General features: G+C 53.0%; 3 protein-coding genes across 5 annotated transcripts; 1 reads left to right on the top strand and 2 right to left on the bottom strand.

The window, feature by feature from the left end:
- Nucleotides 1-976: 976 nt before the first annotated feature.
- Nucleotides 977-2,330, bottom strand: BLOC1S4 (biogenesis of lysosomal organelles complex 1 subunit 4). Its single transcript, XM_015080907.3, has one exon. The coding sequence runs from the start codon at nucleotides 2,272-2,274 to the stop codon at nucleotides 1,618-1,620; it is 657 nt and encodes a 218-aa protein (XP_014936393.2). The 5' UTR covers nucleotides 2,275-2,330; the 3' UTR covers nucleotides 977-1,617.
- Nucleotides 2,331-5,082: 2,752 nt separating this feature from the next.
- On the top strand, nucleotides 5,083-13,006 carry LOC106982714 (MORF4 family-associated protein 1). 3 transcript variants are annotated; one of them, XR_008296435.1, is made up of 3 exons: nucleotides 5,083-5,610; nucleotides 6,150-6,236; nucleotides 11,888-13,006. XR_008296435.1 is itself a non-coding variant. In XM_053217614.1 (2 exons), exon 1 carries the CDS (start codon nucleotides 5,214-5,216, stop codon nucleotides 5,595-5,597), a length of 384 nt encoding a protein of 127 aa, XP_053073589.1. In that variant the 5' UTR covers nucleotides 5,083-5,213; the 3' UTR covers nucleotides 5,598-5,610; nucleotides 11,888-13,004. The 3 variants fall into 3 exon arrangements, 2 of the variants coding, with proteins under 2 accessions (XP_053073589.1, XP_026932048.1); XM_053217614.1 differs by lacking the exon at nucleotides 6,150-6,236 and having other exon boundaries at nucleotides 11,888-13,004; XM_027076247.2 differs by lacking the exon at nucleotides 11,888-13,006 and having other exon boundaries at nucleotides 6,150-6,300.
- Nucleotides 13,007-17,022: 4,016 nt separating this feature from the next.
- Nucleotides 17,023-19,654, bottom strand: S100P (S100 calcium binding protein P). The gene is made up of 2 exons (XM_053217613.1): nucleotides 19,443-19,654; nucleotides 17,023-17,227 (listed from the first exon to the last, which is right to left on the bottom strand). Exons 1-2 carry the CDS (start codon nucleotides 19,578-19,580, stop codon nucleotides 17,078-17,080), a joined length of 288 nt encoding a protein of 95 aa, XP_053073588.1. The 5' UTR covers nucleotides 19,581-19,654; the 3' UTR covers nucleotides 17,023-17,077.
- Between the last annotated feature and the right edge of the window lie 2,203 nt (nucleotides 19,655-21,857).

The raw sequence follows: 21,857 nt of genomic DNA, 5'->3' as shown, positions 1-21,857 counted from the left end.
TAAATCTCAGCCGAAAAATTATTCTAAGTTTTTTCATAATTTTCCCTAATCACTACCTACCTTTTAATATTAACAAGTTTAAAAAGCATTTTAGCAACACGGAAGTTATGTAAGAAACGTATTTTCGGATTCAGTGACTACGTCATCGGAATATACTAACTACAGCAGTCCCCAGTAATTGCCCAATATTAAATGGAGCTCACGGGTGCTTTCAGCTTCTAAATTCAGGAGTTCCTTAATTTGTAATCAATGAACTACCTAAATAAAAAACTGTATTATGTGCGACACAGAAGAAAGCCAAGGTGGAGACTATGTTAGCGGCTTTTCATGATATATGGCTAAGTGACAATATGCCTACTTTACCAGCCTCTGAGATCTATGAAAAATGACACAAAAGCCGCCTAAGCTGTATGTGTATCTGGGGTCCAGCGCCCTCTAGGACCATTAATAAAATAGATTCAGGTCAAGATCAAAGCCCTTACGCCGGCAAAACGTTTTTCAGATTCCATGCTGTCAGGGGGAAAGAACAAAATCCTAATACCACTCATTCACACAAGTGATTTAAGTGTTTACTTTGAGAGGAAAGAAACATACAATTCTGTGAAATACCAGGTAAGGTTTCTCACTTCAGCCTTTTTTTTTTTTCTTTGAAGTTTATTTATTTTGAGAGAGCGAGAGTGTGCTAGTGTGGGAGGGGCAGAGAGGGGGAGAGAGAATCCCAAGCAGGCTCTGCACTGACCGCACAGAGTCTGACTCCGGGTTGGAACTTCCCAACTGTGAGATCATGACCTGAGCCACAATCAGGAACTGGTCGCTTAACCGACTGAGCCAGCCAGGCACTCCTCACATTAGCCTTCTAAAGGAGGTGCTCCCAAGCCACTTTTCCTTATCCTTAAAATCATGAGCAACAGGTCTATTTTCAATCAAACAAAAAAGGAAATCTGTGAAGTCCTTTTCAGAAGAAAAGCCTTTCCAATAAAATGTAAACTTTTTATTAATATTTAAGTTACAAACCAAATGTTGGCAACCACATGTAGACTTGTTTGCTGTGGACAAACGAAGATTGTGGGGGCATACTTTCAAATACAACTTCAGAATTAGAAGCGATAAATCAATCCATCTCAGAAATTCTACCGTTTCCTTCGGTGTATAACCCATGATATGAAAAGTTTAATATAACGTGAAACAACTTACCATCTACCCTCAAAGTAAGCTACAGAAAATGTTATCGCTACTAGGATCGGACAACGACAAGACCTGAACAGCTCAGCAGTTTTTCCTAAGAGTATAAAATATATAAACTTTGAAAAAATAATACTGTGAGTTGAGCTGTAAAACCCAGAAACATAGCAGTTCGGCCACAGTGCACAGAAAAGCTCCTTCGTTTTCTTCTCCGAACCCGGTCCCATCCCGGACCAAGCAGCTCTCAGCTTAGCATTGGAAGACACACAAAACCAAACATCCTTACGTGAAATCAAGAAGACGGGGAAATAAGAGTGTGCAAAAGATAAACATGTCAGACTCCAACATCGTGTATGTCTATCAGCAGAATTTCCAACTGATTTAATACTCGAGATAATCTCAGGCAGCGTGCCCTTGCAGTGCTGCCCGGGGGACTCAGATCTGAGGTCCCTCGCTGCAACAGGGAAAGTGGTCCTCGGTCCGAAACAGGACCGGGGGTTCGTAGCCGCTCTGCTGGGGCCGGCCGGAGGGCGCCTTGCTGAAGAAGGAGGGCACGGTAATCGTGTGCAGCAGTTTCCTGAACGCGCTGGGGAAAGCGCCCAGCTCGGCCTCCGCCCTGGCGACCTGCTCCTCCATCCTGGCCACGCTGGCGCCGATCATCGCCACGAAGGCCTCGAGTCGGTCGATCTTGCTGTAGACCTGCCGCATCTCGGTGGCCTTCGCGTAGATGCGAGGCACGCCCTCGCTGACGACGTGGGAGGAGTCCCCGCGCAGCATGTCCAGCATGCCCACGAACTCGTCCACTCTGGTGAGCAGGTCCTCCAGGCTGGCGTCCAGGGCCTCGACCTCGGGCCGCGCCCCGGCTCCGGGCAGCAGGCAGGCGGCGTAGCCCGCGGCGGCGCGGCGCAGCAGCGGCAGGTCGCGGCCCGGCGCGCCCGACTCTGGGCCCTCATCCTCCCACGGCCCCGAGGCGCTGCTGTGGCTCTGGGACACGTTGCCGCTGTCCCCGCTCCAGACAGCTCCCTGCAGCTCGGCCTCCTCTGCCGCCGGCCCCTCGGGCGGCAGCCCACGGTCGGCTGGAAGCCCCTCCATTGCCGGCTGCGGCCGGGCTGCCGGCCAACTTCCGGCCTCCCAGCCTTGCTCCGCCCCCTCCGCGCGCGCGCACGCCCTTGCTTCCGGCTTCCGCGCGCACACGGGCGGTCACGCACGCGCACCAATCGGTTTCCAGCCCCTGAACGCTCGTGCTCGCGCACGTGCTCACACACTGAACCCTTTTTAACACGCGAAGGTATAAGGGAACTATTTTGAGATGCGTACATCCTCAGTCCACTTTTACACACTCGTGTAGCCTCCATCCAGATCAGACATAGAACATGTCAAGGGCCCGTGAAGAGCTTCCTACCTTCCCTAGTTTCCTCTTGCTGCTTACAGTGAAACGAAAGAGAAGAGAAATAAACTAAAGGAAGGTTCCTGAAAGCTTGATATTCTTGATGACTTTGAAAGTTCTCAGCTTCTTTCCACATAGTCCCCAACACTTGGTATTGTCAATATTTTACTTTTCAGCCACGCTAGTGGATGTATAGTGATTGCTAACTCTTTGTGGTTTTGACTTGCATTTCCCTGATGAATCATGAACTTTTGCACCTTTTTATATACTTTGTGGCCATGTGGATATTCCCTTTTGTGAAGTGCCTGCTCAAGTCTTTTGCCGATTTTTAAATTGCGTTGTCTTTTCCTTATTGATCTATAGACGTTCTCAGTACAATTTTAATATGAGTCGTTTGTCATATAGCTACTGAAATTCAAGATCTTTTCCCACTCTTTGGCTTGCACTTTTCCTCTCTCAATGGTGCTTTCGATGAACACTTCATAATTTTAATAAATTCCAGTTCACCAAACAAGGAAAGTTTTGAGAGTGAAAGGGGGCGCTCAGGACACAAGATATAAAATCTTGGGTAAACCATATAATTATTATGGACTATAAGGATCATATTATGATCATTAGAGATCATACGTCCAATGCCCACCCTAGAGCGACAGGTGGAAACTGACACCCAGAAAGATGTGTTCAAGGTTAACCAACCTGTCCAAGGCCACAGAGCAAGTAATTGGAGGGACTGGGACCTGATGAAGGATGTGTCTGACCCCAAAACCTTTGGAATCAAACAACCTCCATTCACTGTCATAATCGTTATAATGTTATCACCACTAGTATCTGCTGGTGCTTTGGTATTTGCGGAACACTTTGATGCACATCATCTCACTTATGCATCTTCCCACTGACAGATACTCAGGCTGGGATCGCTGGTCTTTATTTATGAGACTGGAAAACGAGAGCTCCAGTCTGTGCCGCTGTGCAAGCGGGGTCCCTCCAAGTTACTGCTAGGGTGGCACAGGTTGAACATGCCTGGAAATAGACTCCAGCCATTCCACAATGGCCTTCTGTCAGTGCTCAAAAACTTTTTGTTAAATGAACATTAAAGCAGCATTGACGGGGCCCTGCTGTTCTGTAGGTCCTGTAGGTGGTGAGGACTGAGACCAGACCTGTCCTCGAGGAACCTCCGGTATGGCAGAGACACTTATATTTTAGGGAAGGAGGCTTTCTCTCTAAAACATTGCCTAAGGTCCTTGAGTCCAGATGGTGAGGAGGGGCTAAGCCCAGGGCCGAATCAGAAGTGGCCCTTTGTCTTGGGTTGCCTACAGTCCGGTGAAGATGATGCAGGCAGCCTGGGTCCAAGGACCCAGAGGTGGGCCCTGCAGGACCAGCTTTGTGAGCCAGAAAAAGGAAAAACAGTTTACCGAATAGCATGAGTGAGCATTTAGCAGATAGAATGTCTGGGAGACTCAGAAAGGAAAGGAGAATGAGTCTCTTCCTCACTTGGGGTTAGGGGTTTATATTGGAAAGGGGTGTAGCGTATGTGTTCCTTCAGGAACCCAGGGCAGGGTCTGACCGAAGGCGAGTGGCAGGTGAATAATGGTGTTATTCTATAGATCATCAAAGGTAGGGGAGTACTGATCCGCTGAGGTTTGTTCAAAGCTAATGTCGTGGAACATGTTTGGGATCCAGCTCGTTTTAGATGTTATCAGGTGTTTGGGGGGGGGGTCTAAGACAAATCTATCTCCTTTCCCCCTGGAAATGGGAACACAGCTTCTTTGGCTTATTCGGATGCAAAATATAGAACTTGAGTAAATGGAGCTTAGCAGAAAAACAGCAGAGACAGAGCCTTTCCAAAATGGAGTCCCTTCAGCTCCCCTACCTCAAAGAGAGGCCAAAACACTCTGACCAGAACAACCCAACCCAGAGAGAGAGAAATCCCCCCAGGACAAAAAAAAAGCTGGGAGCCAGTGGTGGAGAGTACAGAATTAAGATCCCCAGTTTTTGACTTAAGGGCCCTGTCCCAGAAGAGAGAGCAGGTACTGTAGTTAAGAGTAGCGACTGCAGTAGACCCAAAATGGCTCAGGTTCAAATTCTGACCAAAAGCACAGTTTTTAACCAGTTTTTCATCTGACAGGTTTATTGAATTAGGTTAAATGAATTAATCTGAGCACTTACAGCAGTGCGTCCCTGGATGGTAAGCGCTCTGAACGCCAGCCTGTCTTATTCAAATACGAGGGAGGGTGAACTGCTTTCACTTAAAAAAAAATTAAGTAAAAGAAAAAGTCCGGGATGTAAGAACCTCTGCGCTCCCAAAGGCCTATTAGAGAAGGGGGCGGGGCAGGGCGCGGGAAGCAGGTGGAGGCGGGCGTGCGCCCGCCCGCTACGGAGTCCCCTTTGCGTGCGCGCGCCCGCGCCTGGGCTCCGTCCGAGGCGTGGCCGTAAGGGGGCGGGGCCAAGTCCCGAAAGTGGCGCGAACGCGCCCACCGCCGGCGACGGCTGCGCGGACCGCTCCGCCGCCGGGCCTCCGTGTGGGTTCCAGGCTTTGCTTCCCGGAGCGGTTTGCAAGCGGACGGCGTGAGAGGAGGAACTCGCAGAGGTAATTCGGCAGCACTGCTGACCCGTCGACGCCCGCAGCAACGGTTTGGCGGGACAGATGCGACCCTTGGACGTCGTCGAGCTGGCAGAGCCGGAGGAGGTGGAGGTGCTGGAGCCCGAGGAGGATTTCGAGCAGTTCCTGCTGCCCGTCATCAACGAGATGCGGGAGGACATCGCGGCGCTGACCCGGGAGCACGGCCGGGCGTACATGCGGAACCGGAGCAAGCTGTGGGAGATGGACAATATGCTCATCCAAATCAAAACGCAGGTGGAGGCCTCGGAGGAGAGCGCCCTGAACCATCTTCAGAATCCCGACGATGGAGTCGAGGGCAGAGGGACCAAACGGTGCGAGAAGGCGGAGGAGAAGGCCAAGGAGATCGCGAAGATGGCAGAGATGTTGGTGGAGCTGGTCCGGCGGATAGAGAGAAGCGAATCGTCGTGAAGGAGGGCGGGCGGTAAGGCCGGGGGCCGGCGGGGCCCCATGCGGGTCCTGGTCGTTGCCGTCAGCGTGATTGAACAGTTTTCTGGGTGGTAGTAATATTCCAGGAGTGAAGGTACAGCCTCAGTCGCACTGCGTCGGAAATTGGGGAGTGGGAGCAAAGTTGAGGTCAAGAGGGGAGTGGGAGCAAAGTTGAGGTCAAGAGGAAAATGGGTGCGTGCTAGATTGGATAGGTGCTAGGACGTCCTGAGTTTTGTGGTTCCTCCCGCCCCGGCTGGCAATTCAAGAAGAGTTAAAATAATTTCGAGTTTGTCTTTGTGAAACCCCAGAGTCAGTCCCCATAGGACAGTTGCCGCAGGGAGAGTTGCCTAGGCACTTGGCGGGGGGGCGGGAACCAAAGAAAACCTAACCCTTCGAGCAAAATAGGGGAGGGTGAGAACACAGGGGGAAAAAATGGGAAAATGTGAAGCTGTAGGCGTTTACTAGAAATTTCCAGGTTCGTGTCAGAGGGTGGGTGGTTAACTTAAATTTTTTTTTTTTTTTTTTAAACATCAGGTTGCAGAAATCTGGGACTCAGTGTCTTGATGGCAAATTTCTGCCAGTTGTGCGTCGGATTCACAGTTCATGGACTCTGGTCACCTGGTAAGGCTGGGCTGACAACTCGAGGAAACTGAAACAGCTTGTTGTTTATTCTGGTTTTGTTTGGTTTTTATCCGTGTGTCACAGCCTCCCCTAGGGTCAATGGTTATGTCTCCGCACCAGAGGAGGATGTGTCTCCCGGGTACACAGCAAGCCAGTAAAAAACTGACATGGAGCTTTTGCAGTGAAGAAGAATAGGCTGTTTTTAGGTATGACACCACCTAGGAGAATGGGGACCGCATGCTCCAAGTGCCAAACTGCCCAATGGCTTAGAGATGAGGGTTTTGGTTTTTGTTTTAAGTAGGCACCATGCCCAGTGTGGGGCTTGAACTTAGGACCCTGAGATCAAGAGTCCTGGGTTCTACTGACTGAGCCAGCCAGGCACCCCCCACCCCCACCCAAGTGAGGGTTTTTAAGGGCGAAATTTGGGGCAGGAGGCCCCTGAGAGCTGTAGGTTGGAGGTGAAGTCGTTTAACACGTGTTAGTTATTTCTGCTGCCCCTTGGTGTGGTCTCAAGGAACTGTGTTTTATCTTGAGACACTTGGAATCTGAAAAATATCTCTATTTCTTATGTTAGAGATTTCATTAGGTACATCTGATGATTATGTTGACCAGCTGGTTGTACCAGCCTACACTAACTACTTGTACGTGTACAAGCTGGGGGGGGGGGGGGTCGCATTCCTTCGCATTCCTTTGAATGATATGCAAGCACTCCTGTCTCTTGGGCCTGGGTCTGCATGTTTCCCGGCCGGTCCAGCCGTGCCTGGGGACAGTAAGGTCTGCAGAATTCGTTCTTTCGTCTGAACTAACACGATGGATGCCGGCTTGAGTTGGGTTAGACTGTCCTGAAAAATAACTTTTGTCCGAGAAGTACTCTTGCAGGGGAAATGGGGCTTAATGAAAAGTTGTTTCAGTTGTCACGTTAAATCACGTTACTTCACCGTGTCTGAAATGTTGGGGCATGGCCTTGCACCTTGCTTTTATCCATGTGACCTGATTGTTGTCTGGGACTTGTGTAGACGTGGGACCAGAATCTTCTACCTTTAGAGGTGCATGGACGACACTCCTTGGGTGTACCTGGTGACCCGTGTAGGGGTGAGACTGCTGTGGGGAAGACGGAGAAGGAGTAGAAGCCATTCGTAGATGGAAGATGGTTGTGTGTGTATTCTGGAACTTCACTTCCCGTGGGACCGAGGAGAGCTGTGTTCTGTGGCATACTGTCTGGGCTGTGTTGCGCCACCTGCCAGGTGACTTTATGTAGATAACCTAGCCGACCCTGAATGACAAAGAAGTTTGGATACCATCACTGTGGTAATGCGTGCGTTCCGGAGTATTGCGTCAAAGAGACCATCTACAAAGGGTCCGGGGACACTGGAGAAAGGAAAAGCCATCATCAGGGCCCATCTAGTTGATCAGGGTAGACCTCACCAGGACTGGAAGTCAAAATCAGACATGCAATAAATAAGTGTTCATTTGCCTTGAAAAACAAAGATCTCTAAAACTCTCCCCTCTTTTTTTTTTTTTTTCACATAAATACGTTGCTCAAATGACCAAAGTCCCTGCATGTGTTAATACATTTCTTTCGAAACGAACGTGCTTCTTTGAGCGCAGCCTCGGCAAGCAGGACTGAGCTGCTTGAAGTTTGAGGTTCTCTGTGAGCCTGGAACGGTGAGGGAGAATCACTTGTGGCCGGTGCTGTGGGGATGAGATGACAGGACAGTGAGCTCTTGACAGGGATGAACTTGAGGCCATCATCTGGCCTGAGCCCCTGCTTTTCAGCAGCTGAGGTCTGTGTAGCCAGTGGGCGTGTAATGTGCTTCCGGTCTGCTCCAGGGCACCAGGAATGTGAAGGGAAGGCCTGGACCGGAGGAGCTGGGACAGGTAACTGCACCGTAGGGTGCCTGAGAGCAAATGACTGTCCTTGAATGCCGAGTACAACTTCTAAGAGTAGAAACCAGTGGGGGCATCAGAAGCTCAGGGAGGGACTTGAGCTGCAGCACTGGGGAGTGACTGGGGGTCACTGCGGGGACCAGTAAAAGGGGGGAGCAGAGGAGAGAGGGCTTCATTAGAGAACCGATTCCTGTTCATGAGCCTGTGCTAGTGGATGCTCAAAGCCACAGGACAGGCAGGGTGCAATTTCCAGAATCGCTAGAGGGGGTTCGATGAGAACACATACATGTTTATAATGACAGGCCGAGGTACAGGTCTGGGAATAACGTGTGAAACAGGCATTTTTATAGGAAAGTACCTGGGCACAAAGGCAAGTCCTTTACAGAGGCTGTTTCGGTCTCTGGAATCCTGGTCTGTGCTCCTGCCCTTCTGAATTTCTCAGTGGGAACAGAGGTAGTGCCGGGAGCCATTGAGACCGAGGAGCAAGGGAGCCTCAGGGGTCACGTTTGTAGCGTGGGAAGCTTGGTGAGGTCTGTGGGTCGGGGGAGGAGGCGGGGAGGCGAAGCAAGAATGTGGGCGCTGGTGCGGGTGGGAGTTGAAGGTCTGTGCTTGATCGGGTGTGGGAAGGACCGGCCAGCCTTTCCTGGGGTTGAGGCTCGGTGTCTCTCTGCATCCGTCAACCCCAAAGTCTTTGTGGCTACAGCCCCCAAGGTTTGTTTCTCGTTCCTGTTCATATACACTGCAGGTTAGTTTCCCCGTGTTCTCTTAATTCCAGGAGCTGGCTGAAGGAGCACCCCTGTGGGGATATTAGGGACCTTGATTCAGGAAACTTAGTTACAAGTTACTTACTGATTTAAAAACAGATGTTCTGGGGGTGCAAAACTCGCATGCACGTGTTTCCCCTTGATTAACTGATTAATTGACCATGGATTGTATTCCTCCGTTGGGTTGCATTTTATCTACTCAGTCTTTTATTTTGTTGTTTTTTTTTTTTAACATTTATTTATTTTTGAAGAGAGACAGAGACAGAACGCAAGCGGAGGAGGGGCAGAGAGAGAGGGAGACACAGAATCCAAAGCAGGCTCCAGGCTCTGAGCTGTCAGCACAGAGCCCAACGCGGGGCTCGAACTCGTGAACCGCGAGATCACGACCTGAGCGGAAGTCAGACACTCAGCCGAGACACCCAGGCGCCCCTTGTGTGTTCAGTCTCGATGCCAAGCCTCCTTCATGGTCAGGGCCTTAAGAGTCTTCTGAAGCATTTTTGACCCTCGGCCCTTCTGCGGAGCACTGTGGTGACCAGCTAGTGGTCCAACTCCTGCCTGAGATGTGGTGGAATTTGGAGGCGTCCGGGACTTTGTGTGTATTTCCTATTGTAACTCATAAATTCCCCCCCCCCCCAGTTGGATTATGTATCTGTGGAATTGAAACGACTTCCGGGTTCCCTAGCAAATTTGAATTGCCTTCTGCCAGTTGCTCTGCAATCGGCCCTTCGTGCCCAAACTCCCCTTGCTGTGAAGTCTGAAATTCTGTGTTCTGTCCTCTCCAGCCGTCATTTGCATCGGCTGGCTGGTGACGACTGAGTCTTCAATAGTGTTTTGTGGCCATACTTCTCGGGGTTTTGTTTCTTCCGAAAACATCCGAGTGTCCAGTATCCGTCCACATGGCTCACTGGGCCACTTTTCAAAGTCTCCCCTTAAGCGTTAGCTTACCAACGAGGCCCTCTTCTTCTTCCCGTTTAAAGCAGCACTGCCGATCCCTGTCACTCTCTAGCCTCCTTCGTTTTTCTTCTCACTTGCCTGACATGTGATTACTAATTTGTGTCTTACCCACTTCTCCCCATGGAATGTCAGCCCCTGGAGGGCAGGAGATTTTTGTTTTGGTTTCTTTGTTTTTTGTTTTGTTTTGTTTTTTAGAGAGCACAAGCTGGGGATTGTGCAGGGGAGAGGGGCAGAGAGAGAGAGAGAGAGAGAGAGAGAGAGAGAGAGAGAGAGAATCTTAATCAGGCTCCACACTCAGCTTGGAGCCCGATGTGGGGCTTGATCCCACGACCCTGTGATCATGATCTGAGCTGAAATCAAGAGTCTGGATGCTCACCCGACTGAGCCACCCAGGCGCCCCAGGAATTTTTGTTTCCTGCTGAATTCCTAGCACAGAGACCAGTGCTCGGCTGCCACATGGTTGGTACACGATACTTCTTGAATGAATGAGTACCAACTCGGTATGTAAATGTAATTTAAATTTGTGTCTGCTTATCAATGCAGAGAACTCAAACCACAGAAACGTCAGTGTTATTCTTGACTCCTCCCTCCTTCTCAGCAACGCCTTCCTCGCTCTATCACTGAAGCACATTGATTCAACGTCCAGAATGCACCTTTGATTTGCCCACCCCCCTCCACCTGCCCCAGACCACCAGAGCGATGCTCTCCCAACTGGCCTCCCTCCTTCCAGCTTAACACCAATCTTCCTCCTTCGCTGTCAGCTAACGTGAATTGGCTATGTTGATTCCCTGCTTAGAACCATTTCAGAAATTCATTTTGCTGCAGAAGTCTTTATTTACTTACCACTGTTACTTAGCTCCTGCTATGTATCAGGCACTGCTCTAGGCCCTGGAGGATGCAGCCGTGAAGAGGCAGTCCCAGAGTCCTGCCCCTAGTCATTCTAGTAGTGGAGATGACGGTAAACAGGGGAAATCAAGTAGCTTGTTACCTAGAGATGAGTGCCAAGGACCTTCATTCATTCATTTGACTTGAGAAATGAAAGCCCAGGAAGGATTAGAAGTCCCCAAGCTGGTAGTCTGGGGGTCAGAGCCCAGTGGGGTAAGGAGAGCATCCATGCATGGGAACGATGCAGTGCAGCTTGTCACAGCCTGAGAAGGGCAAGGAGGGCATCCGTAGAGGAAGTCAGTCCTGTGAGGTGACTCAGCCCAAGGGGAGAGAAGGGTGTGCATTCAGGGGGCAGACTGGCACAGGGACTGGAGGCCGATCAGGGAAAAGGTTTCCATGCAGGAGAGGGAGTGCCAGCAGAGGGAGAGAAAGATGAAAAGAAAGAACACTAGAATGAGCTCCATGGTATTGGGTTGAAATTGGAGGTATCCGTGTAAACTTGTGCTTCTGTGTATACATTCTACGTTTATACAGAACCACAGATATGTGTGTATAATTTATGTACACACTTACAAATATTCCCTAGTACTGCCTGTTGGAAACAGCTGGAAGCAGTGACATCCCAATAATCTTGAGCACCCTGGCTCTCAGATCTTGGCTTCTAAATACCATCTTCCACTAAAAGGGACCAGAACTTCATGGAGAAATGGTCAGTTCCAGAACTGGAGCAGGGAGGGCCCGAGATATGTGCAGACATCTGGCTGAGACGGAAAGCAAGGGAGTGTCCAAACAAGGTTGGGGATGAGTTAGAAGGACACAGAGGCCAGCTTGAATGGATGGGCCCCACTGGCAGACTGGATACAGTGGGATCATCAGAACAAACAATGGTGGCTAACGTTCACGATGCAATGAGGAATATGGGAAACCACGTATTCACTTAAATATAAACACTTGAGTGAATTACATGCTTGACGAGGAACAGAACATTTATGTAGCTTCAAAGTACCTCACTACAAAATGCTAACAAGTTACAAAGGTGGCAGGAATAGCTAAAGTGGAGAAGGCTCTGATTTGGGCAGTGGGAGCCCATGCAAGGCTGCTTCTGCGTCCTTTTGACGTATCCTGGTCATTCTTTGAACACATCCTTGCTTTCTGTTCTAGATACATCCTGTGCTTTTCTTTCCCCAACGCTGGGCCTGTGGCTGGCTATTTCTTCAATCACCATCTTAATCCAGTGATCAAAGTGGACATGACCAGAAATGGGACAGACTGACACTGCGTGCCATCTGATAAGATGCCGTGAGAAGAGCATCGCATCACTTCTGGGACATTCTTGCCAAAGGTACACAACCCAGGCCTAGTCATGAGCAAACCTCAGACAACCTCAACTCGAAGGAAATTCTGCAAAATTATTAGCTTGTAATCCTCAAAAGTGTCAAGGTCATGCAAGTCTGGGAAAGGCGGCGTAAACGTGATCCCTTTGCTCTATAATAGACCTTATTACGAACAATTGGCTGGGCGGGGTACCTGGGTGGCTCAGTCAGAGGAGCCTCCGACTTGGGCTCAGGTCATGATCTCACGGTTCGTGGGTTCAAGCCCCGCGTGGGGCTCTGTGCTGACAGCTCAGAGTCTGGAGCCTGCTTCGGATTCTGTGTCTCCCTCTCTCTCTCTGCCCCTCCCCTCTCCACTTGCGCTGTGTCTCTCTCTCTCAAAAAGAAATAAACATGAAAACAAAAAAAAAGAACAGTTGGCAAAACTTGAACCGGGTCTTGAGATGAGATGGCGGTAATGGGTTGGGGTGCGTTTTCTGACGGCGGCGGCTGCCCCATGATCACATAGGGGGGTGCAGCTTGGAGGACATTCACTGAAGTCTTTAGGGTGGCAGATCAGCAGATCAGCGGCTTATTGTCAGATCCTGCGGAAAAATAAAATTCTTTATACTCTCTTTCTGAGTCTTCTGTAAGTTTGTGATTTCCGTGAGCTTCCAAATTTAAAGTGCTTCTAAAATGGTTCATAAAGGAAAGCTAAAGACCTTTTTGAAAGTTGAGTGTCATCTCTGGAATGTTGCCGTCGGTCTCCACCTCTTACTGGGCATTTATCGTGAACAACAGCACATAACCTCGAGTCTGTAAGCCAGCAGCGTTTTTGAATTTCTTGGTCAGGAAGTTCTTTCCAGATTCATCCCTTCAAAAGGCTGCCTCTTTGGGGCACTTGGGTGGCTCAGTCAGATACGTGTCTGACTTCGGCTCAGGTCATGATCTCATGGTTTGTGGGTTCGAGCCCCGCGTCGGACTCTGTGCTGACAGCTCAGAGCCTGGAGCCCGCTTTGGATTCTGTGTCTCCCTCTCTCTCTGCCCCTCCCCCGCTCATGCTCTGTCTCTCAAAAATAAATAAATGTTAAAAAATATATATATAAATAGATAAAGTCTGCCTCTTTCCCTTTTGACCAAGAGTTGTTAATAAAATCACTAAGCATTGTTATTATTTATATGTGTGATGTTACTGCTCCTACAATTCATAACTATTATTATAACTATTGCTGTTACACATTGCTTTGCCTTAAAATGACAAATGCGAGAGGTTTATGGCCGAAATCTGTCAGGGTTCCTAGTTGCCGGCACAGAAGCTGACCCTAGCCAGTTAGGCAGTTTCCAGAAGCTCAGGGAGGGCTTGAGAAGAGACTCAGGGTGACGATTCCAGGAACAGTCCACACCGCAGAAGCGGCCCGGGAGGAAGTTGGCCCTGCTCTGAGCACAGGATGCTGCTTCGGTTTACTGTGCCCTCGTCTGCCCCAGCGCCTGGACTCCCGCCGTCTGCACCGCCAGAGACACCCCCCTAGCTCTCCCAACCCTTCACTGGCTTCACTAGCTCTTAGTCACGTTGGGCGTGGATGAATCCGATTGGTGGATGCTAGGTCACATGACAGTACTCTTGCAAGAGAGTCTAGTATTTCCAACTTAAACGGGGGTAGATAGATTTGGCACCTATCAAGGTGCGTAAGTGATGAATTCCCCAAACATAAAAAGGGGTACAGATGTTGAATTGCCAAATGAGTCACAAGGATCCACTAGGCAGTGCTTATGAGGCAGATGCTGACTAAATGTGGCTTAAGCAATATGGCTTCGTATCACCCGTAAGTCCAGAGGTACGTGGCTCTGAGTCCCTTTAGCAGCCAGGACCTCCCAGCACCATTCACAGACTGTGATGTAAGCAGCACCCACTGCGGCTGTGCGGTGGAGTGACCCTGCTGGCCACTCAAGCTCTTCTATGACCCTCTTAACTCTGTCCTCATTGCCCAGTGGCTTCTGCAGCAAGCATCACGCCGTCACACAGCAACGTCTAAGACCTGACAAAGTGAGAGGGTGCGTTTTCATAGCTATGTGCTTTGTTTCTTTTTTTAATCAGGGAGGAAAATCTCTGCCAGCTGAGGGCGGCATATACGGTCATGCAGGTCGTGCACTGCACAGCTCTAGGGGATGCCATTCATGTTACAGTCTTTGCACCTTTGATAAAGTTCTTGTGACAGTTTTCCTGCACCTGCCACTACTGGGTCTTGAGGAAGGGGGTCTTTTCCTAATTTGTAGGAACACACCTTGAAGGCTGGCTTTGGCCGTGTTCCTCAAAGCCACCAGCAGCTCTCAAATTTCCCAGCGGCCAGCGGGCAGGGATTGGCTGAGGAGCCCATATTCCTGGAGTACGTTTCTGCCACACGCCTGAACAAAACTGGGCCTCTGTGACCCAGGAGGGAAGAGGGATGGCGGCCAGTTGGGTGCATCAGTGCCCGCCCCAGTGACAAGGAGCATGCTCAAAGAGTAGGGGCTTGAGTGATTCCGAGATGGAAGAATGTGGGCCATAAAAAGGAAATTTTGCCACATGCTACAACAGGGATGGACCTTGAAGACATTCTGCCAAGTAAAACAAGCCGTGAAGACAAACAGTGTATGACTCCGTTCACAGAAGTTCCCCAGAGGAGACAAATTCATGGAGGAAATAAAATAATGGGTGCCAGGGCCCCGGGGACTTGCTGTCTGATGCTGTCCGATACAGAGTTTCACTTTTGCAAGAAGAGAAAGTCGGGGGCTTGGTTGCACAACACTGTCAATCTACTTAACGCTGTACGTACACTTAGAAATGTTACGTGTTTTCACCGCAATTACAAAAAAACCCAAACCTCCTTTAAGCTAGTAATCCCAGGTTACAGATGGAGTCCATTTTGGGGAAATGATCTGAGCTGGAGATGAAGTTTTAGGCGTGAACATATTAATTGAAAAGCCTACTTTTCAAAAACAAAAATAGGAGCCTGGGTGGCTCAGTTAGTTGAGTGTCTGACTCTTGGTTTCTGCTCAGGTCAGGATCTCATGATTCGTGAGTTCGAGCCCCGGTGGGGCTCTGCACTGGCACCCCCGAGCCTGCTTGGGATCCTCTCTCTGCCTCTCTGCCCCTCCCCTGCTCTCTCGTGCGCGCTCTCTCTCAAAATAAGTAAGCGAACTTAAAAAAACAAAACTACGAAGAACCATATCTTTAATAATGGGCGAATGTGGGTCCACGCATGCCGGCAAATTCCGTGTGGCCATCAAGAAACGCAGGTTGGACATGGCTTTTGTCTTGGAGGACCTGGCTGCCAGGAGCCCCCCAGCCCCCCGGAAGTTGTGAAGCCCACGGAGGTGACCGTGGACTTCACCCAGGAGGAAGGGGCGCTCCGCAGCCTGCCCAGGGGGCTGACGGAGCCTCACAGGAGGCTGGTTTCTGGGGGCTGGGAGTGTTCTGCATTCCAGAGGGAATCTCCCAGTTGTGAGGGAGGAGAGGGGGGCAGCCAGATGGGGTGAAGGAAATTCCAGGGCAAGCGGGCAGCTATGGGAACTGCAGAAGCTGCTTTGGGAACTCCAGAAGCTTCTTCAAAGCAGGACGCTTTGATACAGCCTGTCCTGAGGGGTGAAAACAGACCGGCCCTGTCTGGGGACGAGGAGGGCCGGGGACCGTGCGGGCCGGCAGAGGAGCCCCAGGCGCACGGGAAGGAAGTGGCCAGCTGTTGTTTTCATCCCCCAGCAGTGGGGTTTTCAGCTGGAACACGTGCGAACCATCGGGGTGAGGACTCAGAGAAGACCCCTCCCTCCAGGCTTTCAGGGTGTCAGGACGGGGGAGGCCCGGAGGGCCAGGCTCAGGCTGCAAGGCTGGAAACCTCTCCTACGACCTTGCCGCACAGGGGGGTGTTCTTCCAGGTTCCCCCTCTCTGCGTCTGGGGTGGGGGCAGAGTCTGGGGGATCCGGGTCAGGGGCCTGCACCCCAGCTATCTGCGAGGGCGGGGATCGAGGGTTCTGGTATCTGCAGCTTCCGGGGGAGCCCTGCCCCCGCCGCGGGGGACTGATCATTCCCAGGACAAATCCAATTTGTGACTCACTTGTGAAGCAGCCGGAAGAAATCCGATTCCAGCCCCGCCCCCGATCGTCCCATTAGCTTGACTTTCCGTGCTTTCAATGGTGTATCCGCCCCCATCTAACCTGACGGGGCTCGCCTCTTACAAAACCTGTGCCCTGCTCACCCCGGCGAGGGTAAGCCACTCCTCTTGCCGGTGTGTCCCCGGCCAGGCTCCGGACACCATCTCTGCTCCTGTGGACACGTCCTCAAACCTAAGGGGAGGCTTCAACTGCTGGGTATTCAGAAGGCGACCGGAAGTCTCCAAACCAGGGCAAACGACTGACCTAACTCCCCTGCCCTCACCTGAGTCACGCGGGTTGCTTTGCTTCATGAAGACAGTTTCCTAAAACTGGAAACGCTGGCGCGTGGGCCCTTGTTCTCTGGCCCTTGATCCCCGCCTGTCACCGTTTCTTCTCTAAGTGTGTTTTCCTGTCTGTGTGGCGCAAGCATGTACATTAAAAAGATGGGGCTTGGAAACGCGGGTGGAGACACGGAGGGGCCAGGGTTTGGTGAGCGGCTGTCTGTCTGACCGACTGGACGGATGGATGTGTGTCCCGCGAGCCTCCTTGGATCCAGGACAGGGGGACGCTCACTTTGGGCCCAGGAAGCCACAGAAGCAGGGACGGTGCCTCGGCCAGCCTCAGCCGCGGGAAAGTGGCCCCTGAACCAACCCTTACCCTGTGTCTGTCCATCTCCCCGCAGGCCAGGAGCACTAAGTGACCCATTAGAAAACTTGTGTTGGGGGTGGGGGCGCTGAGGGCGGAAGGAAATCATCCACTTGAGGGAGACAGGTGTGTGTCACAAGCATTTTACTGATCAGAGGGTCGGGGGCAGGCCGGGCCCAGGGAAGCAATCACCCCCAGGGTTCTGGAAGCTGGGGGTGGGTCCGGAGCCCCCCCCGCCCCCCCCCCCCCCGGGTTCTGGGTCTGCAGGGCGTCAGTGGAGCCCCGCCTGCTCAAAGTACTTGTGGCAGGCGGCTGTGAGGGCGGCCACGAACACCATGAACTCGTTGAAATCCACCTCGGCGTCTCCGTTGGCGTCCAGGTCCTTGAGCAGTTTGTCCACGGCGTCCCTGTCCCTTTTATTCTGGAGACAGAGGCCCGGGGTCAGCGCGGAGGGCCCTCGGCCAAGCGCTGGGGCTGGGCGTTAGGGGCGGTGGGGGGAGGGGGGGGACATCCGAGTCACCGAGTCGCCGGGCTCTAGGAAGCTCTGAACTGCCCGAAGGTGTGTGCCGGCTCCAACGAACGCACTAACTCACGCTTTCTTTGTTTTAGGCCGACTTTGAATTGCACTATGCTGTGAAGTTTTGCAGGGGGTCGTCTTTGGATTGGTTAAGATGCCCTAGGGTGGTGACTATTCCCAGGAAACGCAGCCACTCGCGCGCCACCCCTGCACGCCGCCTGCTTTGCAAGGTCACCTCACTGAACCGCGTCTGGTCCACGCACCCAGAACCCGTCTGGTGCCGCGCGAGCCTCGGCTCCTCACCCCCAACGGCGGGCGGCGGCACCAGCCCGGCCTCCAGGCGGGGAGGAGGAGGAGGAGGGCCCAGGGCACCCGGGGGAAGGGACACACCCAGGCTGCGTCCCCCCCCCCCCCCACCCGCCCCCCAGGGGTCTGGAAGTGTCTGCCCACCTGACGGCGGAGGCCCGGCCGCACCCCGTGCAGGGCTGAGACCCAGCGGCAGGAGGCGCTGCAGCCGCCGAGTTCCCAGGGGAACTCGAGCGGGGGCGTCCCCGAGGCCCAGTGCCCCCAGCCGCCCACGCTGAGCTCCCCAAGTTTGCGGCCGACAGCCCAGGATTGCAGCTCCGGGGGGCTTCGGCATCAGCTGAAGGCCTGCAGTATTGAGGGGCCTGAGCCCCTGCTTTGGCCAAGTGCCTCGGCAGGAGGTTGAGAATCCCGGGCTGGGCCACTGGTTCTCAAGTTATGTTCCCCGGACCACCTGCGCCCGCCCCTCCCGCAACCCCCAGGCTTTGGTCTCAAAATCCGCATGGGTTAGACTCTTAAACTTGGTTGGTTATCAGAAAACATCTGCACCCAGGCCCAGTGCCCCGTGGGCGGGGCGTTCCGTGAGCCTCGGGGTTTGAGGCTGTTTGCTGTAATATTAAATTCGAAAAGAAATTAAATTGCATATGTTAGACTTTCATTCACATCAACTTTCCATGGGGAAAAGGCTGATGGAAGAGGAGAGAGGGGTGTGTTGGGGGCTTCCTTGCCTCCACAATTCTGTATTCTTACATTTTCGACCACAAACACATATTTATAATAGACAAAAACAGATGAACTTCATTTAAAAAAATATATATCCTCACTGCATTTACATACTGAAACGCTCAGTGTGTTTGAAGACTGAAAATTTCAGGCTTCCATCTTCAGGCATCAGCTCAGTGTTAGAGCCCTTAGAAGGTGGGTAGGGGGGAGTTTAGTGGGGGGAGGGGGGAGGAGGGGAGAAGAAGGGGAGCTGGAGGGGAGCAGAGAGGACGAGGATCCCTGTGGAGAGGGAAAGGAAGAAGAGGGGAGGGAGGGGAAGGAGGAAGAGGAAGGGAGGGGGAGGGGGGAGAAGGGAGGGCGAATGAGGAGAAAGAAGTAGGAGGAAGGGAAGGAGAGGGAGGAAGGAGGATGGTGGGAGAGTGGGGAAGGGGAGGGAGAGGCTGGGAAGGAGGGTAGGGAAGGAGGAATAAGGAGGGAGACAGGAGAGAGTGTGAGGAGAGGAGGGGAGGAGGAGGAGGGGAGAAGGAGGGAAGAGAAGGCAGCTGGAGGGTACAGAGCAGGGAGGAGGAGTGGAGAGGGGGAAGGAGGAGGGGGGAGGGGAGGCAGAGGAGGGCAGGCCCCCTGGGCAGACATAGCCCACAGCACAGTGAGACCAGCTGCCATCTGTACCCTGTCAGCCCCACTAACACCAGGCAGCATGTGGCCCAGCAGGCAGTGCAGCAGGGGTGTTTGTGGCCCGCAGCCTTGGAGGGGTGCAGCTGTGAGGGACCAGCAAACGCAGCCTCACAGATGGCCCTGGATTCCCCCACCCCACCCCCACCACTCAGGTTCAGGTCTGCATCCCTCGCTCTCCCGCTGAGAAAGAATCTTGGTGCTAAGTGAATTGTGACTCTAGCTCCTAACTCTGGTTTTAAGGATTGACCTGGCTGCACTGGCTCCCGGCTCCCGTTCCCACAGCTCTGGAGGCCTCAGCCCCTAGGGCAGCTGATCCTTTCCTGGACGGGTAGCCTCCCCCTGCCCCCCTGCCGGCTGCTCCGGGCACCCCCTCGGCCCTCCCTGCGTGCCCCCACCGCCCGCACCCCTGGGCGCTCACCTGCAGGAAGCCAGGGAGCTCCTTCTCCATGAGCGTCTTCAGCTCCCCCTTGGTCAGGCTCTGCTTGTTGCCCTCAGCCCCCGCGTACCGGGCAAAGACGTCAATGATCATGCCCATGGCCGTCTCCAGTTCCGTCATGGTGCTGGATGTGGACCCACCGTCCTGCTGGGAGCTGGCTCGGCCGAGGAAATGTCCCACTGGAGGCTTGTAGGCATCTTATAAGGCCCAGCCTCATATTGACACAGAGGGTGGGCCAAACAGGGCTGGACGGTCTGCAGGCCCTGCCCCTCCCCCCTCTGCGTTGCTCAGTCCCAAATGCACTGTCGACACTTCCTGAAACCTCGCCCAGCCCACACCTGTGGTGCACCCACATTTTCCCATGCTTCCCTTGTCTTGGGGTCATTCATCACTGATTCGCCGACACCATGGTCGGGGGACCGTAAGCGGGGGCCTGGTGGGCGTTTGTTGAGTAAGGGATGTGTGGACCAGTCCTGTCCGGTCCTCTGGCCCCTGTGCACATGAACTTGAGGGGGACCTGGACGCCGTGGGCCAGTGTCAGGGAGGCTGTCTGAGTGAACGTGGGACGCAGCATGGTTTTGCTCCCGTAGCGCTTAGCAGAACTCCAGCCAGGACCAGCTTACCCCTCGGTCCCGCTCCCCAAAGCCGCAGCTGGAGGAGTGAGGCAGGCAGACGCATCCAGGCCACACCGCTAGATGAAGGGCCCACCCTGCCCGGCCCCTCAGCCCCCCTGTCTGCTCCTGCTTTCTCCTGCCACCTGGCTAGGGGGCCCCAGGGGCACCGTGTGCTTTCCAGACCTGAAATGCTAAGCCCGTGTCTCCCGATGGCCTGTGCAGAGGACTCACAGTCTATCAGAACCTCAAGGGCTTGTGGCAGATGCAACAGAGCCCCACAGAGCCGAGCCAGAGCTCCATGAGCACCAGCCGCCTTTCCCTCGGTCCCCAGGGGGTGGCACTTTGGGGGCCCGGCTGCCTGGCCTGGATGCCAGATACCGAGGGAACCCCAGGGTGGTGGGAGGTGAAGCCGGCTCCACACTCAGCCCCAGCCTGGCACCCTCCAGGAGCAGCAGCGGGTCCTAGGACAGTCCCTCCTCCTTTCCCAGGACCCTGCAGGGGAGGCTTAGCAAGGACCCCGCAGGCAGGCTCATGCTGTGCTGGCCAAGTCCCGCTTAGGGTGAGACTCCAGGTCCCTGTCTCCTGGGGCCTCACCAGCATGACAAAAGGGTGTCAGAGGTCCCGTCATGACACTTGTTGAAAGGGAAGGAAGAGTGTTCAGGGATGTCACAACAGGGCTTGGGACTATTGCAAGGAGAGGGGACTGGCTCAACTCCCAACACAGCAGAGCCGGCTGGGTTGCAGAGGGCGGGCGTCAGGGGGTGGGAAATTACTAAGAGGAGGCAGACAGGGTTGGGGGATTCTGACTGAAAGCAGGCCAAGGGCTTACCCTCCAAAGCGGGGGTGGGGGGGGTGGTGAGGGGTGGAGAATTTGGTCAGACGTCAAGGGTGGGGAGGTGACTTCCAGATTCTTGCTACAGCTGGGCTGGGCGGGCAGAAGACAGACGGGCCCAAGGAGGGGGCAGGTGCAGAGGAGCCTGAAGGTGGGTCAAGGGGAGTCTGCCAGACCCCGGGGTGAAGACCCGGCTGGGGGCCAGCAGGGGCTGGCCAGCATTATCTAGGACACGGCAGAGGATGCTTCTCCTCCCCCACCCTGATAATTTAGTGAGGAGTGTGTGGGTTTTTTCCAATGTTTTGTTTTCAAACTTGTTGCAAAAGTCAAAGCAAGGCCAAAGACCTCTCCTGATGGAGATCTTTGTAAAAAGATTTTTTTAAGGTTTATTTATTTTTGAGACACACACACACACACACACACACACACACACAGAGTGTGTGAGGGGGAGGGGCAGAGACAGAGGGAGACACAGGCTCTGAAGCGGGCTCCAGGCTCTGAGCTGTCAGCACAGAGCCCGACGTGGGGCTCGAACTCACACACAATGAGACAGTGACCTGAGCTGAAGTCAGACACTTAACCGACTGAGCCACCCCGGCACCCCATCTTTGTGGGGATTTTTTTTAAAGCAGTTAGATGATCACCGTCAGAGTAAACGCAGAAAAGAAGGCCCAGCGGAAGTCACTGACCGCCTCCGACAGCCGACCACACAGGAGGTAACATGGGGGCATGTGACTTACTTTTTTTTTTTTTTTTTTTACATTTATTCATTTTTGAGAGACAGAGAGAGACAGAGCACAAGAGGAGGAGGGGCAGAGAGAGAGAAAGGGAGACACGGAATCCGAAGCAGGCTCCAGGCTCCGAGCTAAAGCCCGACGTGTGGCTCGAACCCACAAACCGCGAGATCATGATCTGAGCCGAAGTCGGACACTCAACTGCCTGAGCCACCCA

Source organism: Acinonyx jubatus, chromosome B1, assembly GCF_027475565.1.
Source record: "Acinonyx jubatus isolate Ajub_Pintada_27869175 chromosome B1, VMU_Ajub_asm_v1.0, whole genome shotgun sequence".
Classification (NCBI taxonomy): Eukaryota; Metazoa; Chordata; class Mammalia; order Carnivora; family Felidae; genus Acinonyx; species Acinonyx jubatus.
The sequence above is the reverse complement of the archived record's forward strand: the minus strand, read 5'-3'. Positions and strand labels throughout refer to the sequence as shown.